This window comes from Hyperoodon ampullatus (genome assembly GCF_949752795.1).
Source record: "Hyperoodon ampullatus genome assembly, chromosome: 17".
Taxonomy (NCBI): Eukaryota; Metazoa; Chordata; class Mammalia; order Artiodactyla; family Ziphiidae; genus Hyperoodon; species Hyperoodon ampullatus.
In genome coordinates, this window is record NC_136930.1 from 62,811,642 (window position 1) to 62,833,834 (window position 22,193).

Consider the following 22,193-nt stretch of genomic DNA (forward strand, 5'->3'; position numbering starts at 1 on the left):
CCGTTGGAAACCGTCTTGTTATACTATTATCAACAAAAAAAGAAAGTAGTAATTTTAGATAGATTGCAAATTCTCAGATGTTTGTACCATTGCAGAAATTTTTCAGACGGAAAACGGCCCGTGATCTTCTACCAGTAAAGCCGGTGGAAATTGCCATAGAGGCATGGTGGGTGGTGCAGGCTGCATATATCACAGAAGATGACATAAAGGTAGATAACTTTAAACGTTAAACATAGGATTTTTATTTTAAAAATTATTTTATAATTTTTAACTATAGTTACATAACTTTTTTACAAAAAGTAACACTAGTTGGTTTTCCTGAAGGAAATTAAACTTAAATTCAAAATTGTAAATGATCTTAGTAGGCTAGAATATTGGTGGTTTTCAAAAATACTCTTTAATAATCAGGGAGACTTGACTTGGTTCATGTACAGTCACCTGGGGATTTTACTTACATGTTTCATGTAAAGTGACATGATGCCACAGCTACCAGCAGTAGTATTGCCAACGGTTTTTGAGGACTTGCTGTGTGCTCAGTGTGCCAGGCACTATTCCAGCTGCTTTTTATATTGTCTCATTTGAGTCTCATCACAACCCCAGAGCTGTGTATTATTTGTAGCCTCTTTCACATGTGAGAAAAGTGAGCGCAGAGAAATGAAGTAATGGCTCCAGTCACAGTTCTAGTAAAGGTCTGGGATTTTAACCCAGGCAGTTTGCTGTGCTCTTAATCACTGTGCTGAACTGCTGTACTGAAGTGGTAAGTGCTTGATAGGGCATAGTGTCAAGATCAAGGGAAATACTATTCCCAGTGGTCAGACCACATTTGCTATAAGCTTTATACATATTAGAAGGGATGTTGATTTAGGGGAAAGAGGTGGAATAGCAGACGAGGTGCCTAGAGACCAGTCATATCCCTGTGGCTGAAGGAATTAAGTGAGTGTGTGGATTTTTTTTTAGTTGGCATTTTGTTTTACTTCCGAGGACAGAATAAATCCAGTGAGTGCAAGGCTTAGGAATGCTGCTTCAGTGCATTTACTTCCGAGCAGAGATGTCAGACTGTGTCATAAGATAGTGGTCTTCTCGTCAGTGATAATAATCCTGTGGCATGTGAATAAACTTCTGATTTGAGAGATCCAGAATCAGCAAATGGATCAGATTCCAATGCAAAGAAGATGAGTAAATATTAGTATTTATTAGTGAGCACATTACTTACCAGCAAGTATTGGCACTTAAAATTGCTTTGTTGTATGAGTTCTGTTGGTAGCATATTTGGGCACCTTAATTGATGGTTGTGTGTGGCTTTTTTTGTTTGAATTTTAGAGTAAAAAATGAAAAAAATAGGTAGTTCATTCAACTAATGACTTATAATCATTGGTTTAAACATGAATAGATTTAGGAAACTTATCAGTCAGTGAATTTGGACAGAACCTAATTGAAAATATTTTGCTTTTCCTAGATATGCACTTTCCCCGAGAAATGCGCTATTGATAAGATCATTGATGCAGGCCCTCAGCTCTCTGGATCACTAGATTACAATGTAGTACATAGTAAGTGGTTAGTAGAAATGGTCTTTTGTCAACATAAAAAATTATTTTAAGCCATCAACAATTTATAGCAATTATTTATCAATTAGGTAAGAACAGTAATATTTCCTAAGGCATGTTATTGTTTGAAATGTGACCTTAGTCCATTGTTTTCCAGTGTGGCTATAATTAGTCACGTAGATTAGAAATTTATACAAATGAATCATAAGGAAAATTTTGCAGTTCTGAGCATTTGAGGGAAACCAAGATTTGAAAGCTTTGTTGTAATTTTTTTCTTCTATCTTTTTTCCTTTTCATATACCATTAAGTTGTAAGAATCTTTACAGAAAATCAGGAATAAAGTTTTTATTTTATTTTTTTAAATTACAGTGTTTACTGGTTCATCTAAAACAAGATACTTTTGCTTCTGTAGGTTTATATAACAAAGGATTTATTTATCTGGATGTACCAATATCTGATGACAGTTGTATAGCAGGTAAATATGTGCTAATATTTCTCAATGTTTTTTGAATGGCTACTAGGTGCTGGGCACTGTGTGTCACCCTGTTAAGTTAGACACATATCATTCTGGGATCTTTGATTAGAATTTTTCAAAGAAAAACATTTCTTCCTCATTACGTTGCAACTCATTGAGGTGGTTAAATTTTAGTTAAATTCCTTTAGTTAAATTTTAGTTAGATTCCTTTCATTTTTATCTTTTGTTGGTGTAAGCACTGTATTTAAAATAGTAGAAATCTGAGATAAATTTCTCACAATCCTAAATCAAACCAGTGTTTTAATACATGTATGTCACCTTTTAAACCTTGTTCAGTGCATAAGTTTCTACATATATTCAGTAATATCATAGAATTATATGTTCTTCATTTTACATTATTTATTTATTTGTTTATTTATTTATGGCTGCGTTGGGTCTTCGTTGTTGCACGTGGGCTTTCTCTAGTTGGGGCGAGCAGGGGCTACTCTTTGTTGTGGTGCGCCGGCTTCTCGTTGTGGTGGCTTCTCTTTGTTGTGGAGCACGGGCTCTAGGCAGGCGGGCTTCAGTAGTTGTAGCACACGGGCTCAGTAGTTGTGGCTCATGGGCTCTAGAGCACAGGCTCAGTAGTTGTGGCGCACGGGCTTAGTTGCTCTGCAACATGTGGGATCTTCCCAGACCAGGGCTTGAACCCGTGTCCCCTGCATTGGCAGGTGGATTCTTAACCACTGAACCACCAGGGAAGTCCTTGTTCTTCATTTTTACCTGACATATCTGTGTCTTATATTTTCATGTCACTACCATCTTTTTTATCTTTATCTCTTCCTCCCTTCCTCTTCACCCACCTCCCCAAGTTAAATCAACATTAAGACCCTTGTATATTTCAATTTAGTAAACCATTCCCGTATTGCTGGTTGTTTAGATCATTTCCTTTTTTAAATATTTTATTCTTTTTTATTTTATTTATATATTTTTTTGCCTCAGTGGTGATGTGGTTAACATTCTTGGACACATCCGTGGCTTTTTTTCCCTCTAGATTAGATTTCTTACCAATTTATAGAAGCACTTGTTATATTAAGGTTATGTATTATAAGTGTGTTTTCCATCATATCTTTTAGGTATTATTCTTGTTTGCGATATCTTTTACCATTCTAAAATATTGTGTAATCAAATATGAAGTGTCAAAAAATTCCAGGGACCTTACTGTTAACAAATGAGTGTTAGGGCTTTTTACAAGAATACTCCCTCATATCAGGTTATCATAGTCTAGTGTGTCCTGACCTTTATTTTTTATTTGTGTTGCCATGTGTTTATGGCCCGGCCTTCCTTGTCTTTTTTTTTTTTTCTATAACTTTCTTTGCTATTTCCAGGTATTTTTCTTTATTTTTATTTTTGTTAATGTATTTTTTGAGTAGACAGTAATTATGATTATAAAATACTAAATTTACAGAAGAGTATAAAAAGTCTGCTTCCCATGCCTGCCCCTAACCAGTCAGTTCCTCTCTCAGCCGCCACTAAGTTTCCTGTATATTCTTCCAAAAACATACTATGCACATAGGCATATATGTATGTATCCTTTTTTGTGTGGTTTTATTCTTACGCAGATGGTGTATCCAGCTCATACTTTGCTTTTTTAACTTAATATATTATACATTGAGACTATCCCATATCTCTTTATGTAGAGTTGCCTCATTCTTTTTGCCTAGATGTAAATTGTGTATTTCTAACCTTTTAGTGCCTTGTTTCTTCATCTCTAAGATAGGCTATAGTTTTGAACAACTCTTAACATTAAGAGGATTAAGTGAAATTGTATATATAAAGTAGCTAGTAGTATAGTCTGGCACTTAGTAAGCGTTCAGTAAACGTTTACACTTCGTATTCACACAGCTGAGAGTGTAGGAAAAGAATTAATTATATAAAAATATGGGATTACTAAAATGTTTCTAAAAAGAAACCTTTGATCCTTAACAGTCCTTGGGTGACTGGAAATATGGGTAGCACTAAATTAGAAAATGACATGAGCCGGAGTTGTAAAGTAGATAGCCTATCCTGATGTATCCATTGTGATTCTTCACAGTGCCCTCATTTTGACCACTTGAATTTTGTCTTATAACTCTCTGTTGGGAATAATTTAGGTTTTGGGTGCAGTTAGGCGGTGTTAGGGTTAGAGGACACAGGGACACCCAAATCCTGCTATGGCCGAGGCACACGCCTTCTTCCCACGATGTTTTCAGGGGAAGTGTGCCCACAGGGGAGAATGGCAAAGGAAAGAATAGTGCCTGTTTATTGTTGGTCAGGCTGAGCACTCTCGTAAAGTGGGTTAGAGCATCTGGACCAAAGGTGGAGAGAAGTGAGTATGAATAAACAGGTGGGGAGCATCGATCGGGCAGCCTCTTGTGCGGAAGGTCTTGACCCTCTTCCCATCGAGGAGGTTACAGAATAGAAAGCCCCAAAGAGCAAATGATACCAGTGATAAACGTGGCAGTCACGCAGATGAATTTCCCCTTTTCTGAGGATGGAGCAGGGATGATGTGGAGGGCAGAGAGCCAATACCTTCTTACCTTCTGTCCACCTGGTTTTGGATAGCATGGTAACTTGCACTTCTTGCTTCTCTGCTTTAGACCAGCCACCTGCTGCCTAAGACGCATCAGAAACATACCCTTGGCAGGCTTCCCCATTCTGAAGCAGCACCGGCCCCCCTGCCTTTCTACCGAGTCCATGCCTCTAGCACTTCTCCGCCTCAGTAATGCTGAGAGGTCCATGGGGATGAAATTACTCTTTGTAGGATTTATGCTCTGCCATAAGAGTCCACTCTGTGTAGACAGCATTGCATATGACCTTACTTTGGAAGTTTTAGGAAAACTTGCTATGGAGTTGGTAAAATGAATCAAAAGCTGAATTCAGTCCCTAAGTTGGAGGCCTCTTTTCAATTAGATGTTTGAATTAAACTTTCTTGTTTTATAAAATTATGTCACTGAGAAAAGTCTATTTTGTTTATTTTAGTTCCTCCTCTTGAAGGTTTTGTAATGAATCGAGTGCAAGGTGATTATTTTGAAACTCTACTCTATAAGATATTTGTTTCAATAGATGAGCACACTAATGTTGCAGAGGTAAGTGGGATAGCATCTTAGGAAAGAACCTCAAGATTATAAAATAAGTTTGTGTAAAGTAGATAAAATTGTTTAATGATATAATTAAAATATTTTCAAAATCCACCCATGGTTAGATCTTGGACCATTAATATACTTAAGTTCACTATTCTTAAGTTACTTCCTGCATATGTATATTCAAATTTTTTTAGTTAATAGCTTATGAATGGGTTAAATAACCTTATATGACTTTATAATAAAAGCATTGTAGACAATTGACTCATCTGGAAATTCTTTTATTTTGAATGAGACGAAATTAAAGGCTATGTAATTCAGTTGTTATGGTCACTGCCTGGATTTGTACTCCTCTAAGTGTCTTAGAGATATGGAAAGAAAAAAATTCTCATTACAAAATTTATCAGACTCAGTTATTAATAATTAAGAATTTTCTGATTATGGTTAAATTGTCTATTACAACTGTATAATATGCTTATGGTTCTTAGAATATAAAATATTTTTTAAATTTTATTTTGCAGCTTGCAAATGTTCTTGAGATAGACCTATCCCTGGTTAAGGTATGTAATTTTTATACTCTTCACTTGTGTTAGGAATACTGAATGGATTATAGATTTTTGTCTTGATACTGAGAAACGGAAGCAGTGAGATTCTTATTAGCTGTCAGAGGAAGTGTGTAGTCGAGGTGCTTACAAAGATAGAGAAGAGCAAAATAAGAACCCTGAACCAGTATTCCATCCCAGGGAGTGAAAGCTGTACTCACACATCTGTGCCCACCAGAAAGCAGCCTGACCAGTGTCTTGTAGTGAAGTCACAGTACCTTGTAATGAAGTCAGATAAAGCAACAACTTCCGCTTCTTTGGGGGTGGATCTAGGGAGGCCCAGGCCAGACAGTTGGGAGCATTCCCTCTCCTACATATGTGAAGACCTTAGGGGAAGACTAGGCCTACTGAAAATTTTTTCTTCTAGTTGTGGGATGAAAATGTTTGAGGCTCACTGTAAGCATAGTCGATAACAATTTTTTCTCTACATACATTCTGAAGTCTAGTTTATTTCAGATGTTCATTTCCTTTATATTCCTTTCAGAATGCTGTGTCAATGTACTGCCGATTGGGGTTTGCCCATAAGAAGGGACAAGTAATAAATTTGGATCAACTTCATTCATCGTGGAAGAATGTTCCATCCGTAAACAAATTAAAGTAACTCATTTATTTAGTAGGAGAGTTTCTTTTTGAAAAAAGCATTGTTTTACATACAAAAATTTTACTTATTCAACCTGTCAACTGAGGTGAACCATATGTATATTAGTGGTTGTTAATCTTGTGTGTGTGGTAATCGTTTTTAGAATCTGATGAAAACTAAAATGCTTTCCCCAGAGAAAAGCTCATACAATATTTTACATATAATTTTTAAACGTTCTCAAATTTCCTGAAGCCTATCCGTGGGTTTAGTTAAGAACCTTTTCTGTGTGTGCAGAGTATTTTGGGACTGTGTCTCAATTTGGGGCTTGAATGTAAGAGTGGATTTAGGTGGATGTTCATAATTTAAGTACTGACTTCAGTAGCTGTTTTTATATATGATCATTTATATGATTTTTTAAAAGTGAATGTATTCTTCGTTAATAGGAGTACTTTAGATCCACAAAAGATGCTCCTATCATGGGATGGCGGGGAAAGTAGGAGTCCTGTACAAGAAGCTTCATCAGCTACTGACACTGATACAAATAGTCAAGAAGATCCAGGTTAGCAGTAACTCAGTTTGAGTCTGTCTGTAGATAAGCCATGTGTCTGCACATACACTCATAAAGCAAACTCTCTAGGCTTACAGTTATTTTGTAGTTTGTTCTGGATTTCAGTCATTCAGAAGTAGTCTTTGAGTACTTACCCATATGTTGGGCCTTGTGGTAGATCTTAGGGGTATAAAATTGACAAGAATATGGTAGTTTCCTTCCAAAAACTAAGTCTGGAGAGTATAACCATAAAAACCACCACAGTGTGAGAAGCATTATGGTGCTTGTGGAGCGCAAAGAGGAAGAGCCCTCTTTCTGCCTAGAGAGGTTTAGGAGCCTTCATGGAGAAGATGACTTTTGGGTTGAGAATGAATAAGAGCATGCCAGCTGGCGAGTGCAGGAAGGCCATTGCTTGGGCTAAGCACAGAGGGAGGCAAAGCATAGTGGACGAGCGGGCTGCACGTGGTTTTGTGTTGGGAGGGGAGGGGGCACACAACATGGGCTTCTGCTCCTACCCTAAGTAGCTCTGTTACCTGAGCCAGGTGACTTGTCTGTAGAGGTTAGGCTAGGTAGTCTTATTGATCTGACAGTGATCAAGTCTTGGTTTATTATTGGTTTTCAAAAAAATTACTACAAAAGTGAGTGCCTTTAAAAAAAAATTTTTTTTTGAACTTTAACTTTTTTTATCTCTATGTTGGAGATAGGTAGGATTGGGACCTCTTATGACTACAGTGTTACCTATATTATGTACTTTCCGATTATTAAATAAAGCTGAAATGAAATACTTTCTCATTCCAAATGATAAGCAAAGAACAGTTTTATTTACTTGATTTTTAAACTATGATTTTTTTTTCCCCCAACAGACACAGCCAGTATAAGCAGTTTGAGTTTGTCTACAGGATATACAAAGCGTATTGCATTCCTGTTTGACTCAACTCTTACTGCCTTTTTAATGATGGGAAACCTTTCACCAGTAAGTCAGATTCTTGTTTAAATACGAACATGTTTAAAATAAAGATTAGATATAAAATAATTCAGTGCTTTTATATCTTTTTTTAAGTACTAGATTTTTTCTGGAAAATGCAACTGCCTTTGTCTTATATTCCTTAGAGGAACGTCGGAACTTTTTAGTGAGGGCTACTTTTGTAATTAGAAAAATCAGCTCCTCACCCACCCTTAAGTTTAAATGTATTGGAAAGCGTAATATAAATCTAAGATGCTTAGCATTCAAAGGGAAAACTACAACTTGTTAATAATAGGCTCAAATAAGGTACATTTTAGTTTTGTTTTTGTAAGGTACATTTTAGTTTTGTTTTTGTTTCTTTATTGCAGAACTTGAAAAGCCATGCAGTCACAATGTTCGAAGTTGGCAAACTCTCAGATGAGTCTCTGGACAGCTTTCTTATAGAACTAGAAAAGGTAAATCTAGAAAGCTTATTATGGGATGTCAGGGCATTTGGAATCTTTTCTTGCTTGATAAAACACCAGTTATTGATTATGTAGATTTTTCGTATATTCTTGTTCACTCCCACCTCATTCACACTTTAATACCGTGGCAGTCATTTAGGCTTAAACATATTGAGCGGATGAATGAATTTTGTGATTTAAAAACAGTGATTTGTCTACCTCATCTAAGCTGTTAGCATAATTTGATATAATGAAGAAATGGGGTACAGAAATCTTAAGTCTATGTCTAAGTTAATCTTAATTTTTTAAATTGCCCTTTTCTAAAGTAGCCTTTAACTTTTTTTTTCAATATGACTCTAAGATCTACTCTTAAGCAATTTTATTTGAAGTTTTTGTTCCACTTCAATCTGGAACAGTGTCCCTGCGTATCGTATTTGTGTCCACTCTCACTACCCCTTTTAGCATCTTGAAGACTTCAGCCCTTTTTGTTCTTAACCATCCTTTTCCTCATGAGTACAGCCTAGTTTTCCTTAGCTGTGAATCGTGATTGCCCTTTTGGTGTTTTTCATTCCCTGGATATTCTGTTCTGTCCTCTGCACTTCTTTATGCAAACAGTTTGTGTGCCTGATCTATTCTTTGACTAATAATTTTGGTAACTTTTGTGCTTTAGTGATGAACTCATGTATGTTTAGAGAATTTTTTATGATTTTGTACTTCCTTTACATCTCAGAAAAAAAAAAAGACTTACCATAACATTTTTTTCCACTCCCCCTTCTCCATAGGATTTTTACTTTTTTAGTGCCTGAGATAATCCTTGTTATTAATTTGTCTCTTTAACTTTTATCTTTGTATTTTTATTATTTCCTCAATACTTTTAATATCTTGTTTAACCGTATTTCTTATTGTGTATCATCTTTTGCCAGTACATTTTTTATATTTAGCACATTTTAACATGTTTTCCTGATTTTTATTTTTCTCACCTCAACTAGTGTTTTATCAAGTATAGCAAATTGGAAGATCCCTTTTACACTTTATATATCTGTATTCTTTTTTACCACATAGTCATTCTTGGGAAAGCCCTTTAGTCTGAAGTTTTGTTTTTAAAAATAGTTTCTTAGCTATTTTTTAAGCTTCACCTTGATTAATCAGTTGATCTTATTAATTTCATGCAAATCTAATTTAGTTATTTCCCCCTGTAGACCTTTCCTTCTGTTTTCTGTGTTGTTTCTGGAATGTGTATATTTTTACGTATTAAACAAGTGACTGACTCAGTGTCAGAAGAGCATACATGTAAACCCAGTGAAGGCAGGAGTTTTGTCCACCACTCTCTCCTTACATCCTGGAGAGGTCATAGCACATAATAGGGACTCAGTGAATCCTTGTTGAGTGATTTTAAGCTGTATGTTCAGCAATGTTGAACAGCTGTGTTGAATCACGTACTCCATTGTTCCTTGCAGAGTTGTGAACAGGGTGATAAGATAGTGGCATAATTGGTGACCATGGATTGGAGTACTTTTCTGGATGAAACAGAATATATAGATCTTAGAGTTTTTAAAGCACCTTATTTGAGTCATGTATGGAACATACAACGTATAATGGTACAATTTAGCATTACGTGGTTGCTGAAGTTGTTGGTTTTACTTGCTGGGGTAATTTCTGTCATCTTCAAAGGTATAGTCACATGGAAGCCCAACCACGATTGGGGTTAATGTTTGTTTCAAAATCGCCTGGGCAAATTTTTGATTACTGATTTTAAATATCTTAATATCTCTACTGTATGGTTATATACTAGAATGAATGGCATGAGAGTGGTTTTTGTTGCAAAATTTGTTTTCTCTTGGTTTAGGTTCAGAGCACTGGTGAAGGAGAAGCACAGAGATACTTTGATCATGCACTCACTCTGAGAAACACAATATTGTTTCTGCGTCATAATAAAGATCTAGTTGCACAAACTGCACAGCCAGACCAACCCAATTATGGTATGATAAAAATACTTGATTTTGAAGACATGATCCTGTGGAACTTCTTTCTAAGAAATTAAACAGGTCATGCTCACTTATTTAATCATCACTTATTTAAAACATTTTGTGTAGATAGCACGTTGAATTTATAACTGTTGGCTTGTTCTGTGAATTTCTTTACTCGTCAGCTGTTCCTTATCTTATTTTACTGTTTCTCCTCTTTTATGTGCCACTGACTTTTGTAGTATCTAAATTTGTTTAGTTACCTACAAAAAGAGTTGGAGTGTTAATTTGTTTAAGTAGCTGGATGGGATATAGAATAGGCATCTGTTTTGAGAGATGGACAAATGCCGAAATTTATTTAGGAAGCATGAAATATCAAGAATGAAAGATTCGTTATATAAAGATAATAAACAGGGTCTTCCTATTCAAATGCTGCTATAATATTTACTAAAGTATTTTACTTTAAAGAATAAAAAAGGGAACAGATAACCTCATTTCAAAGAGTTAAAGAAAGAAATGGAAGCAGTTTTAATCTATTGATGAACTCTAATGTGGCTCTTGCCCTAGTGTGCTCTCTCAGCTTCGTGATAGAAAGGGGTTCCCGAACTTCAGTTGAACTGATGGTATTAGCTCCTAAAATGTGGAATGGCACCCAGGAATGTGTGTTTTTAAAAAGATGCAACAGCTTGGGCACCAGTGTAAGAGCATTACACTGTGAATGTAATTACACTGTGAAGTCTTTGGACATTCACAGGAGTTGCATTTTGGGACACTGAATTCTTAGCACCAGTATCACATTTAATTTCACTCATTCTTTCATTTACCTAAAAGTTCTATTTTCTGGCCAAGAACCATCATTTTCTTAGTCATATCCACTTTCGTTGTACTGCTTTCATCAGTATCTGGCTTTCTTTTCAGCTCAACTAAAAAAATTTAGGGCAGAATCACTTGTCACTTCACAAGAGTTGTTGCAGAGGAGAGGACAAAGATGCTGGGTAGTTTAGCTGAGTGAGGCTAGACACACTTAGTACCTAGTGACTCACTTCTTCAGCCTTGGGGTGTTTGGTTCAGAGTTGTGCTTTAGCAGTTTTACAAATGCTTCCATGCTGGAGCTCTTTCTGAGGTTATTCATGAACAGTTGAAACTGAGAATATTAAATCACCAAACACCAAGAGTCTAAAGCACTTACTGATAAGCATTTGTTGATAGTAACCATTTTTTGGTTACCAAATATTAGATCATGTGACCTAACAGTGAGTGGCACAGTCTTAAATATGTCTCTGGATGTACAAATCCTGGAATTTCTGGGACTTTTTAGTGACTTATCGAGATAATGGGTTAGAATATTGGAACTATTCTGTTATAGCCATCTTTTATGGCCCATCATAGAGTCCAAGAATATTAGTGCTAGTGACCAGCCAGGGGTAACTCAATTTATAGGTAAAGAAATTGAAGCTTATCTTGGTTAAATCTCCTGCCCATTTAGTCATTAAAAGCCATATAATTAGTAAATGGAAGAGCTGGGACTTGAATCCATGTCTCTTGAATTTTTTTCCTTTGCTCTGTTCCTTACAACGTCTTCTCTTGAGCACTGAGGTTTTTATTGATTTACTCATCAACAATTCATTGTTTAATAGGTTGGGCTAAACTTTGTTTTTCACCATGAATAGTCTGTGTATCATCAACTAAGTTAAATGGTAAACCTAAACCTATTCTGTGTGAAAGTAAAATATAATTCTAACCTTTAAGGTATATTTAATAGTTGACTATTTCTGGAGCTTAGAATAATTGATGTGGCTCCAAAGTTAAAATGTGATTAACTCCTCCCTCCCCATGAGACCAAATGGGCAATTGTTTATGAAGTTTCATTCTCTCAACCAGCCTTTCTTAACTGGGCTCCTCATTAGAACCACAGAACACAGAAGATGATTTAAGTGACTGTTTCTCAATTTTTCTTATAATGGTGTATAACTAGTACCATTCTAGGTTCATAGAAAAGAAGGTCATTCATTCCAGATAAAGAATAACTTTTTAGGGCATTAGGGCTTAATACTCTCCATGTTGAGAAAGGTACTTTCTGTAGGTGCCAGGAGTGATAACTTAATCTTACTCCTTTTTAAACAAGAAATTCTATAGTATTGGTGTTTAAGCATCTTGTTTTTGAGTAGCAAGAATTTTTTTTTTATGTCACTAGTAATTTGTAGTTTGAGTGTATCATGTAGTACTTGGTATTCACTGTAAAGCAAAAAGCCTTCTGATACTGTCATAGAAGCAAACCTCTGATACGTGTGAAAAAGACTAGTTTCTTAGTAATCTTTTGGTTTTAGACAGCATGAGACACTGCTTAAAAAACAGAAACAATGTGTGGTCTAACTTTTCTTCATTTTATAAGCATAATTTTTTTTCCATGTATCTTTGTCTTTAAAAATATCTTTTCCCTAGGATCAGTACAAGTGAGACCTTAAAGCCACTGTTTGTAATTTGGCAGTCTAGTACTATGAAATGTTTAGAAATTAAACCTCATTTGTAGAAAAGCAATCACAGTTGTAAAAACTTTGTTTTAACCACCATCAACTCTTTAGACTTCCTTCCATATCCTAGTATTCATTAAATATTTTCTATACTTGGCATTGACAATGTTGAGTTTTACCTGAAGCTTCTCACCCTTTTGTGTTTCAGGAAAGGGCTTACTGCAAGGACCCACCCTTTCTCATATAACTTAGTTAAGATCACAGGCACTCCCCTTGTTTATCTGTGAGAGGCCAGACACAGACAGACCCTCCAAATTCCCTTTATCTTTTTAGAGAGCAGTAGGACTGGTATTTTCCAGAAGGATTAAGAATGGGAACACTTAAAATCAGTTGCATGCTAAGTGAGTTCCTGCTTTATGGACTACAGTTTAGGCACATGTTTCTAAATGAGGAATTCTTGCTCTTCTGGTCAATTCAAAACTTGGCTGCAAAGTTTTTATAGAGATTGAAAATTGGGGGAGGGAAGGATACAGCTTTCCCATGGCAGTTAGACTTTCATAAGATGCCACTGCCATGATGGAGAGGAAGTAAGATAAAGCAAACATATATTTAAAGTATAAGGTTAGCCTGAAGAAACACCAGTGGACAGTTATCTTTCTGGACCAGAGAATAAAGACTTTCAGCTTTAAGTCTTAAAGAGTCTTATTGGTCTCCTAGGAAATAAAGTGCCTTTTTTTTTTTTTTTTTTTTTTTTTTTTTTTTTTTTTTGCGGTACGCGGGCCTCTCACTGCTGTGGCCTCTCCCGTTGCGGAGCACAGGCTCCGGACGCGCAGGCTCAGTGGCCATAGCTCACGGGCCCAGCCGCTCCGCGGCATGTGGGATCTTCCCAGACCGGGGCACAAACCCGTGTCCCCTGCATCGGCAGGCAGACTCTCAACCAGGGAAGCCCTAAAGTGCTTTTTAATAAAGATATTCTACCTTATTAAAAAAATTTAAATCTCAAGGCAGTTATCAGTGTTTCATCTTAGACTCTTTTTTTTCACATTGTCAGTCTTTCATTCTATGTATGTGGTTGATCATAATTCAGGTTTTCCTCTGGATCTCTTGCGCTGTGAAAGCCTTCTTGGGTTGGACCCTGCAACTTGCAGCAGAGTTCTAAACAAAAATTACACACTGCTTGTTTCCATGGCTCCTCTCACCAATGAAATCCGGCCTGTCAGCAGCTGCACCCCTCAGGTAAAGACTCACTGGGAAGCTCACTCTGCTGCCATTTCATCCTTCCTCATGGCCACTTGAAGGAGAGGTTTATCAGTCTTACTGTATTAATTCTCAATTTGTAGATAACCAGATATTAAAATCATCAACTCAGAAAGCAGCTTTGTATTTTTTGCTGTTGTAAGATGTTATGTTCAGTTTGTGAGGTATAATTGGTACATTTTATATATGTATTATCTAGTGACTAGTGACACATTCAGTTAAAATTTTCTTCTTGAATGCAGGATTTAAAAAAAAATGTTTTTGGCTGCTCTGAGAAGGAAACCTGGATTACCTTGAGGGATAAGATAAATTTAATTAGGAAAAATGAAATATTTTGGAAGTGGGGCTGTGATGCTAAATAAGCTGAAAAGAAAAGATTATGCTTGAAAGCTAGAACTCTAGTTATCTTTAAAATCCTGAAAATGACTTTGGTCTTTTACTTTTTAAAAATCAATCAGTTGCGTTTGTTTGTATACGTAGCAAGGCCATTGTGACATGTACCATTTTCAAAGAGTGAGGTTTGTGCTCTGGTCTTCAGTGCTACGTCCTTCCTGGTTTCCTAGATGTGCTAGGTTTAATGGTGCAGAAGAAAGGAAGGGATTCTTGTACCAGGATGATTTTGTTGCCTGTGCTGATCTAGCTGCCTCAGCGCGCCCACTCCCCCCTTACCCCAGTTTTGTCCTCTGTTCAGCAGGAGTGACTGTAGATTTGCAGCCCCCCCCAAACACACACACACACACACACACACATGCGCGTGTGCACACACACACACACACTTCCTTCTCTTCTTTAACACAGCCTCTGGTCATAGTAGGAATCCACGAACTGAATGAATGGATGAATGGTAAGATGGATGGAAGGATAGATAGTCCCTTTTGAGAAAAATTATGAATGATTGGAATAACCAACACTTTGACATAGAGCTTGTTATGTGCTGCCAGGTACTATTTTAAACCTTTAACAATGTCCTTAAGAGATAAGTATTTTGTTGCCATGTTACAGATGAGCAGAATGAGGCACAAGAGCGCTTAAGTAACCTTAGGTGAGAGGGCTGAGGGGATGAAGCCAAGATTCAGACTTAGGCCATCTACTCCAGAGTCCATTCTCTTAATTGCAGTGATAAGACCTGCTTTCTCAATTCCAGTGTAAGTTTGAAACTGCTTGAATGGATCCTTTAAAATTTATCTTCATAAGGATGATAGCAATTAACACTTACATGAGGCGTTAGCTTTAAGAATATACTTGGTCATTTGTGAAATTTGGCTTCTTTGGATAAGTATTTACAACTTTATCTTACCTGTTTTATGATTTTAGCATATTGGACCAGCTATCCCAGAAGTCAGTTCTGTCTGGTTTAAACTGTACATTTACCATATCACCAGGCAAGGACCACCATCTCTTTTGCTGTCCAAAGGTACAAGACTTCGAAAACTGCCAGATATATTCCAGGTATGTTGAATGAGGTTTTTTAAAAAAATCATTTTTAAGGAGGATAGAAACCGGTAAGCAGTATTGTAGATAACTTTCTTAATTTTTTTTGGTTTGTTTCTAAATGCCATGCTGTGTTTTATTCATTTCTTTCCCATAGGGTTATGATCGATTACTAATAACTTCTTGGGGTCATGATCCTGGGGTTGTTCCTACATCAAATGTGCTCACAATGTTGAACGATGCCCTGACACATTCAGCGGTTTTGATTCAGGTACAGTTACCTTATTTGAAACAGTCAGTTTTGGATTTTTATTTTAAAGATCATAATTTGTCTAGCTTTCTGCTGAGTCGCAATCAGACATCAGTAATTTGACATTTGTAAAACTGAAATGTAAGGAAACAGAGATCTGCATTTTAGTCCTGGCCTTTGTCTAGCAGCTTGGGAGTGGTGGAAATAGCAAAGGCTTTGAAGTTAGACCCAACTTTGAGTTTCAGCCTCATCTTTTGCTACCTGTGTGGCCCTATTTTTTTTTAATAGTAGCCTTAAAATAGAGATGCAGTTCACATACCATATTCCCCAATTGAATTCTGTGATTCAGTGGTTTTAGTGTATTCACAGATGTCTGCAGTCAGCACCACACTCAATTTTACAACATATTCCTGGACCTTTAGTTCTCACTCCCCTATTCCACTTTCACCCCACCCCCCACCCCCCCGGCCCCAGCAAGACTAATGTACTTGCTGTCTCCCTAGAGTGCCTGCTTGGGGCATTTCAGATACATGGAATCATATAATATGTAGTCTTTTGTGACTGGCCTCTTCCTGTTGTCAAGGTTCATCATGTAGCATGAGTACTACATTCCTTTTTATGGCCAAATAATATCCCCTTGTACGACGAAACGCATTTTGTTTATCCGTTCATCAGTTGATGGACATTTGGATTGCTTCTACCTTTTGGCTATTATGAATAATGATAATCACTGTTATAAAGATTTATGTACAGGTTTTTGTGTGGACATGTCATTACTTTTGAGTATATCCGTAGGAGTGGAAATGCTGAGTCATATAGTAACTCTGTTTAACTATTTAAGGAACTGCACCATTTTACAGTCCCTCCAGCACTTGGTATTATCTGATTTTTTAATTATAGCCACCCCAGCAGGTGTGAAGTGGTGTGTAACATTTTAGAGATACTCCTCTTATACTTAGTTTCCCATCTGCAAAATGGAGATAGAAATATCTACTGTGTAACAACAAAAAATAATAGTGACAGCTAATGCCAAGGTAAGCATTTTTAGCCTTAGGATTGTTGAGAGAATGAAATGAGAAGGTGTGTATGAAGTGTGTAGCACACTTTCTGGTATGTAATAGGCTCTTTGTAAAGATTTCATTAATTCATTGAACTAACAATTGTACTTGCCATATTCTGTACTAATTAATGTGCGTATACAAATAAGATGTGGTCCCTGTCTTCAAGAAACTTAAAGTCTGGTGGGAAAAGTTGCATAAGCAGTCACTTCCATTTTTTTGCTGAGTGCTGAAGAGAGTTATACAGTGCAAGCATTAAAGAGAAGTATCCTTCTAGCCTTGGGACAAGGACAAAGGCTTAGGGAAAGCTCCTTAGAGAAAATGAGACCCAGGCTAAATAGAAAAGGCTGATTTAGAGGAGAGCGAGGCCAGGCAGCAGGGTCAGCATGAATAAATCTCTGGGTAGAGATTTTATTTCTTTTTCTTCATAACTATTTCCCTGGTGCCCCAAAATAGTGCCTGACTCGTAGAAGTTGCTCAGTGAGTGTTTGTTGAATAAATGAATAGGAATACGAAGTGGGAGCATGTGCCAGGGCCTGTAAGCTGTTACATAGTTTTGAGGGGTGAGCTGAAGTGTGATGGGATGGTGGTCAGAGATGAGTCTGGAGAAGTAGGCAGGCCCTGGAGGGCAGTGGACCTTAACTGTCCCACTGTAGTGCTTAGACTTTCCCCTTTGGATTGATGGCAGCCAGTAAAGGGTGCTTGCTGAACAGGGGATTAACATGGTCAGTTTTGATTTGGAAGATCAGCCTGAAGACTGTTGAGAATGGCTGGGTGGGAGAAGACAGGATTAGGATTCAGTGTTGGAGACCAGATAAGAGGTGAGGACAGCCTAGGTCACGGAAGTGGTAATAAGAATGAAAAGGAAGAATTATTACAAATATAAAATAAATAGAATTGATCAGATGTCTGAGCTGGCTGTGGGAAGAGGAAGAATGATTCCTGAGGTTCTTGGCTTCTGAAAGTGGAAGAATGATGATATCGCACAGAGCCGGTTTATGGGGGCAGATGAGGTGGTGTGTTTTGGGCCTGTGGGACATTTGGGTGCTGGAGATGTTTAGGAGGTAATTGAAATTATTCTGAAATTCAGATGAGAGGTTGAACAGGAGAGATTGACTTGAGTGTCCGCATCAGCACGTGGATGGTAGTAGAAACCGTGAGACGATGCATTAGCCAGCCAGGGCAGACGTGAAGTAGGGGTGGGGGGAGATACACAGTAGAGTGGGTTAGACATGGACTGAAGGGTCAGTGTGCCTGAATTCACATCTTGATTCCACCACTTATTGGCCATGTTGGGCAAGTTAAATAACCTCCTTGAACTTCAGTGACTTCACCTGCAAATTGGAGATGATAACAGTTCTTATCTTTATACGGTTGTTGAAAAATGACTGAAATGGATGATCTACGTAAAAATGCTTTAGACCTTTGTTTAGCGCGTCGGAAGATCTCAAAAAATGTTTGCTGTGGTGGCAGGAGGAGAGTAAGGAGTCTAAAAGTGTCGTTAAGGAGTTCTGCTTTTGCTAAAAAAGAATGCCTCTTTTATTAAATTTTATGGAAAAATTCACCTTGTTGGAACTTAAAACACAACAAAATTAAGATTTTGATTAAAACCATGCTTTTATAATAGCCATCTTGTTTAGGGTTGAAATCATAAATGTATCAGTGGAATAGAAGCAAGATGTCAGAAATACATTCAAGTTGTTATATGAACCAAATAAATGAATGTGATTTTTTTCCCTGAAATTATTTCTTTTCTTTTATGTCACTGTATCTTGAATTTGAATAATGTATGGGTCTCTTTTAAAGGGAAAAAATGTATAGATCCCCAGTGTTAAATTTTCTATTATAACGATTCGAAATACATGTAAACCTAAAATTAAATTCCTTATGCTTATCATTCTTACACAACTGCAAAGCCAAAGTGAATTTAGGAATTAAATACAAAAGACTAACAAAATTTAAATGAACAACATTAATTGAGTGTGGTGGATGAAAGTAGATTATTATTTGTAATGTGGGCCTGGCGTGGTTAGACTCGTAGATTTTTTTCAGTCTAACTTTTGATAGTAAATTCACATGATTCAAAAATAAAACACTATTAAAAGATGCACAGAGAAGAGTATCACTGCCCTTCTAACACTCCACCCAGTGCCCGCTCCCTAACTCTCCTCCAAATCAGACAACCACATTAGTTTTTGCTGTACCCTTCTAGAATTTCTTTATGCATGTGCAAGCGGTTACACACTGAGATGCCCCATGCTTTTTCCACTTAGCAGTTGGAACTTTCCATTTCACTTTGTAGAGAGCTTGCTCTTTTTTGCAGCTGCATTGAAAATACATACATTAATTTATTTAATCAGTCCCCTACTGACAGGCATTTTGGTTTCCAGTCGTGTATAATTATGATGTTGCAGCAAGTAATTTTCAATATGTGTCATTCAGTGCAGGTTTTTGAGATTTACATTCCTAGTCCATGGCATGCCAGGTGATCATGGGGATCCTCCACCACTTTTCTCTCTCAGCACTGCAGCTAACCCTTGTTTGAGTGCACTTGATCTTATTAAGGCTTCACTTGGCTGACCCCAGATTTACCTGTTTTTTCATTTGCCCATACACTCAATTTGAGACGCATTGCCTTAATAGGTTAATAAAGACTTAAGATTGTCTTTACTTGCTGGAGAAAAATAGAAAATTGTTGAGAGCATTTTGATGGAGTATTAATGTGGAATACACCATCACGAGGCACGGTCTTGTTTATCGTTTGAGTATCTACTATTGGAAATACAGGTTTCGCGTATACCTTTCAACTTGTGTTTTTTCGTGTTTAGGGACATGGTTTGCATGGGATAGGAGAAACTGTCCACATACCTTTCCCATTTGATGAGACAGAACTACGAGGAGGTACCTGAATTTTGAGTTGTATCCATTTGACTTCTTTATGATTAATCTTGTCCACAATTTGGTGGAAACATAACAGGAAGTAAATTCTTAAAATTTTGAAGTTCTAGGGTCTTAAAACTATTCTGCTTTTAAAGAGTATTGGCAAAAGGTAGTTTTCTGTCATGTGCCTGTTCCTACAAAGAACTAATAGAATAAAACTCATTTAGGACCTAGGCCTAGAAGGAATACTAGTCTGTCTTGGAGATGAAGAGACTAAGTAGGTAGCTACGTAGATGGAAGACTAGGTTTTCTGTATGTTTGGCCTTTTAGTTTCCTTTTATTGTTTATTTATTTGGAGGTTGGGGGAGAAGACAAGTCATAGGGAAGATTTAATGCTTAGAAAGTTAATTTTTTCCCCCCAGTGTTACATACTGTTTTTTTTCAGGGGCTTTTATGGACATTTGTATACTAACTTACAGTTTACAGAGAACTTGCATGTATTTCCTGTTTCAGCATTTTTTTTTTACAGAAACAAATTTTTTTTTTAAACTTTTATTAATGGTCAGTGTGTTTTGATTTAAGTTTGTGCTATAGTATTAGAAGCCCCGAATCTAGAGTCATTATGTAGAGAAAATGAGAAAGCACTAATTTACTTTTTAATTAATTAATTAAATTTTTTTTTACATTTTATTTTTCCTATTAGAGAGGACTTGAGTGTATAGCAAAGTCTAAGCTAAATTTAGCGGGTTCGAATCAAGGGTGAAAAGCCTGTTTAATGTTATCTCTTTTTAGAATTGTGAGCTACAATACATTTGATGAAAGATGCTCGGAGAATTTCTATAAACGCAAAATCATTCTTCTTTTTGTTTAATATGAAAATACCTTTCCTCTGTTGAATATTAAGAAAGTATGTATATTCAAAAGAAAAGTACTCTCTGATTAAAACGTATGTATATTTATATAGCACTTGTGTTTCCTGCTCCATGCAAAACTTTCATTCTCTAATCTATTTTTCTTGTTCTTAGAATATTGCTTGGAATTTTAGAGAGCAGTGAATCGTTCAAGTAATTTAACTTAACTCATATAAGAACTTTTCTTCTAAAATGTTAGTCACCATTGCCCCTCCTCGCCCAAAGCAGGGAAAAGGAAGAAGATTTTTATAAGTATTTTTTCTTTTCCACATGGCTAGGCTGCAAAAGCCTCACATTTGAAATTAAGTGCTCTCTTTTGGCTGTTGTGAATAAATGTGTACAAAATTTGGAGAAGAGAGTTTTCTCTTCCAAAAAATAGCCCCTATTCAGAAATAAGTATTTCTCTGCAACTAAACTTTGCTAGTTAATTCTCTGATACTTTATAAATTCTATGGAAAAATTTATTGTTCACCAGAAGACAGCAGGATCTTAAAAATCACAAAATCTCAAGAACTGATTAAGAAATCTCTTGCCTTTGGAGATTACTGTGCGAATTCTAAAAAAGAGGAATAGTCATATTTGGTTATAGAGTATCTTTCTCTTTTGTAAGTTCACATATTTGTGAGAATGAGCTGATATTTAAGTAATTTATTAGGGATATAATTTCAAGTACTTTGTTAGCTTTAGTTTCAATAAGAATACTTTTTACTTTTCTTAAATTAAAAAAAAATATATGATGTGTATTTAATACATTTCCTGGTAGAAACCCACTAAGTAAGTATTTGAGGCAGAATAGAACTACAAAGAGAAGCCTAGAGAATTTGCCACTGACTGGCCCTATCTGATTACTTAGCAGGTCAGTTGTTTTGCAACATCAGTTGCCTTCTGAAGTCTGTAAATATGTTTTATGTGTACAGCATCCTTTTGCATCCACAGATATTTCTTCATTGGCATCAATCTTGATAAAATATAAAAGTAGTTCTAAGAATCGTTTAATAAAAGGAAAGTATATTTAAGTTTTTGGTGTTTTGTTGTAAAACTATTTACTTATAACGTGATGTCAACTCTTTGTTTTTAGAGTTTACGCGTGTCAATATGGGTGTTCATAAAGCATTGCAGATGTTAAGGAACAAAGTGGACCTGCAGCATTTTTGTGGATATGTCACCATGTTGAATGCTTCTAGCCAACTTGCAAACAGAAAACTCAGTGATGCTTCTGATGAGAGAGGTTAGCCAATAGCTGGGTTCTTTGAATTAAGATAATTGGTACTGAGTTTATCACAAGCTCAATATTTAAAAAGCATGGGTACCTTTGTGGGGATGTTGACTTATTTAATACTTAATGTTTTTCCACTGAAAGATGAGAAAATATTCTGTGACATCATTGGGACAAATATCAGTTGTTCAAATGGAGAAAATACTAAGAGCATAAGTAAAGAAGTGATGACCTGGGGTTGGAATACAGAATGGTTATTGGGATTTAGCCCTTTACTGTCGTATTTATGTTTATAGGCTTTAAATTAAGTTCCTTTATGGGGTGATGGTTTCAAAACTTTAGTCTCTTTGTAAAATTGTTTTCAAACTAGAATGAGTAGTTTTTCCCTTTCAGCTTTCCTATTTCTATCAAGGCTCCATTGTCTTGTTTTGCAGGCCTTAAAAATCATATCTTTATCTTGTCCTTCTCCTTTCCCACTCAACCTAGTTAATTTCCAAGT

The 22,193-nt window shown here is 36.4% G+C and overlaps 1 protein-coding gene across 2 annotated transcripts in view; it reads left to right on the forward strand.

The window, feature by feature from the left end:
• The window catches only part of FAM91A1 (family with sequence similarity 91 member A1), a gene marked incomplete at both ends in the record, with an annotated part of 38,710 nt that overhangs the window by 10,797 nt on the left and 5,720 nt on the right, over positions 1–22,193 (forward strand). Inside the window, 15 exons of one of the 2 annotated variants that reach the window (XM_079722445.1) lie at positions 78–209; positions 1,457–1,547; positions 1,957–2,019; positions 5,020–5,126; positions 5,642–5,680; positions 6,207–6,319; positions 6,746–6,861; positions 7,713–7,822; positions 8,182–8,268; positions 10,103–10,235; positions 13,779–13,927; positions 15,263–15,397; positions 15,537–15,650; positions 19,516–19,588; positions 21,557–21,706. In XM_079722445.1, coding sequence (XP_079578571.1) covers positions 78–209; positions 1,457–1,547; positions 1,957–2,019; positions 5,020–5,126; positions 5,642–5,680; positions 6,207–6,319; positions 6,746–6,861; positions 7,713–7,822; positions 8,182–8,268; positions 10,103–10,235; positions 13,779–13,927; positions 15,263–15,397; positions 15,537–15,650; positions 19,516–19,588; positions 21,557–21,706 — 1,612 coding nt within the window. The remainder of the gene's footprint in view (positions 1–77; positions 210–1,456; positions 1,548–1,956; positions 2,020–5,019; positions 5,127–5,641; positions 5,681–6,206; positions 6,320–6,745; positions 6,862–7,712; positions 7,823–8,181; positions 8,269–10,102; positions 10,236–13,778; positions 13,928–15,262; positions 15,398–15,536; positions 15,651–19,515; positions 19,589–21,556; positions 21,707–22,193) is intronic. The other variant, XM_079722446.1, reaches the window with a different exon arrangement.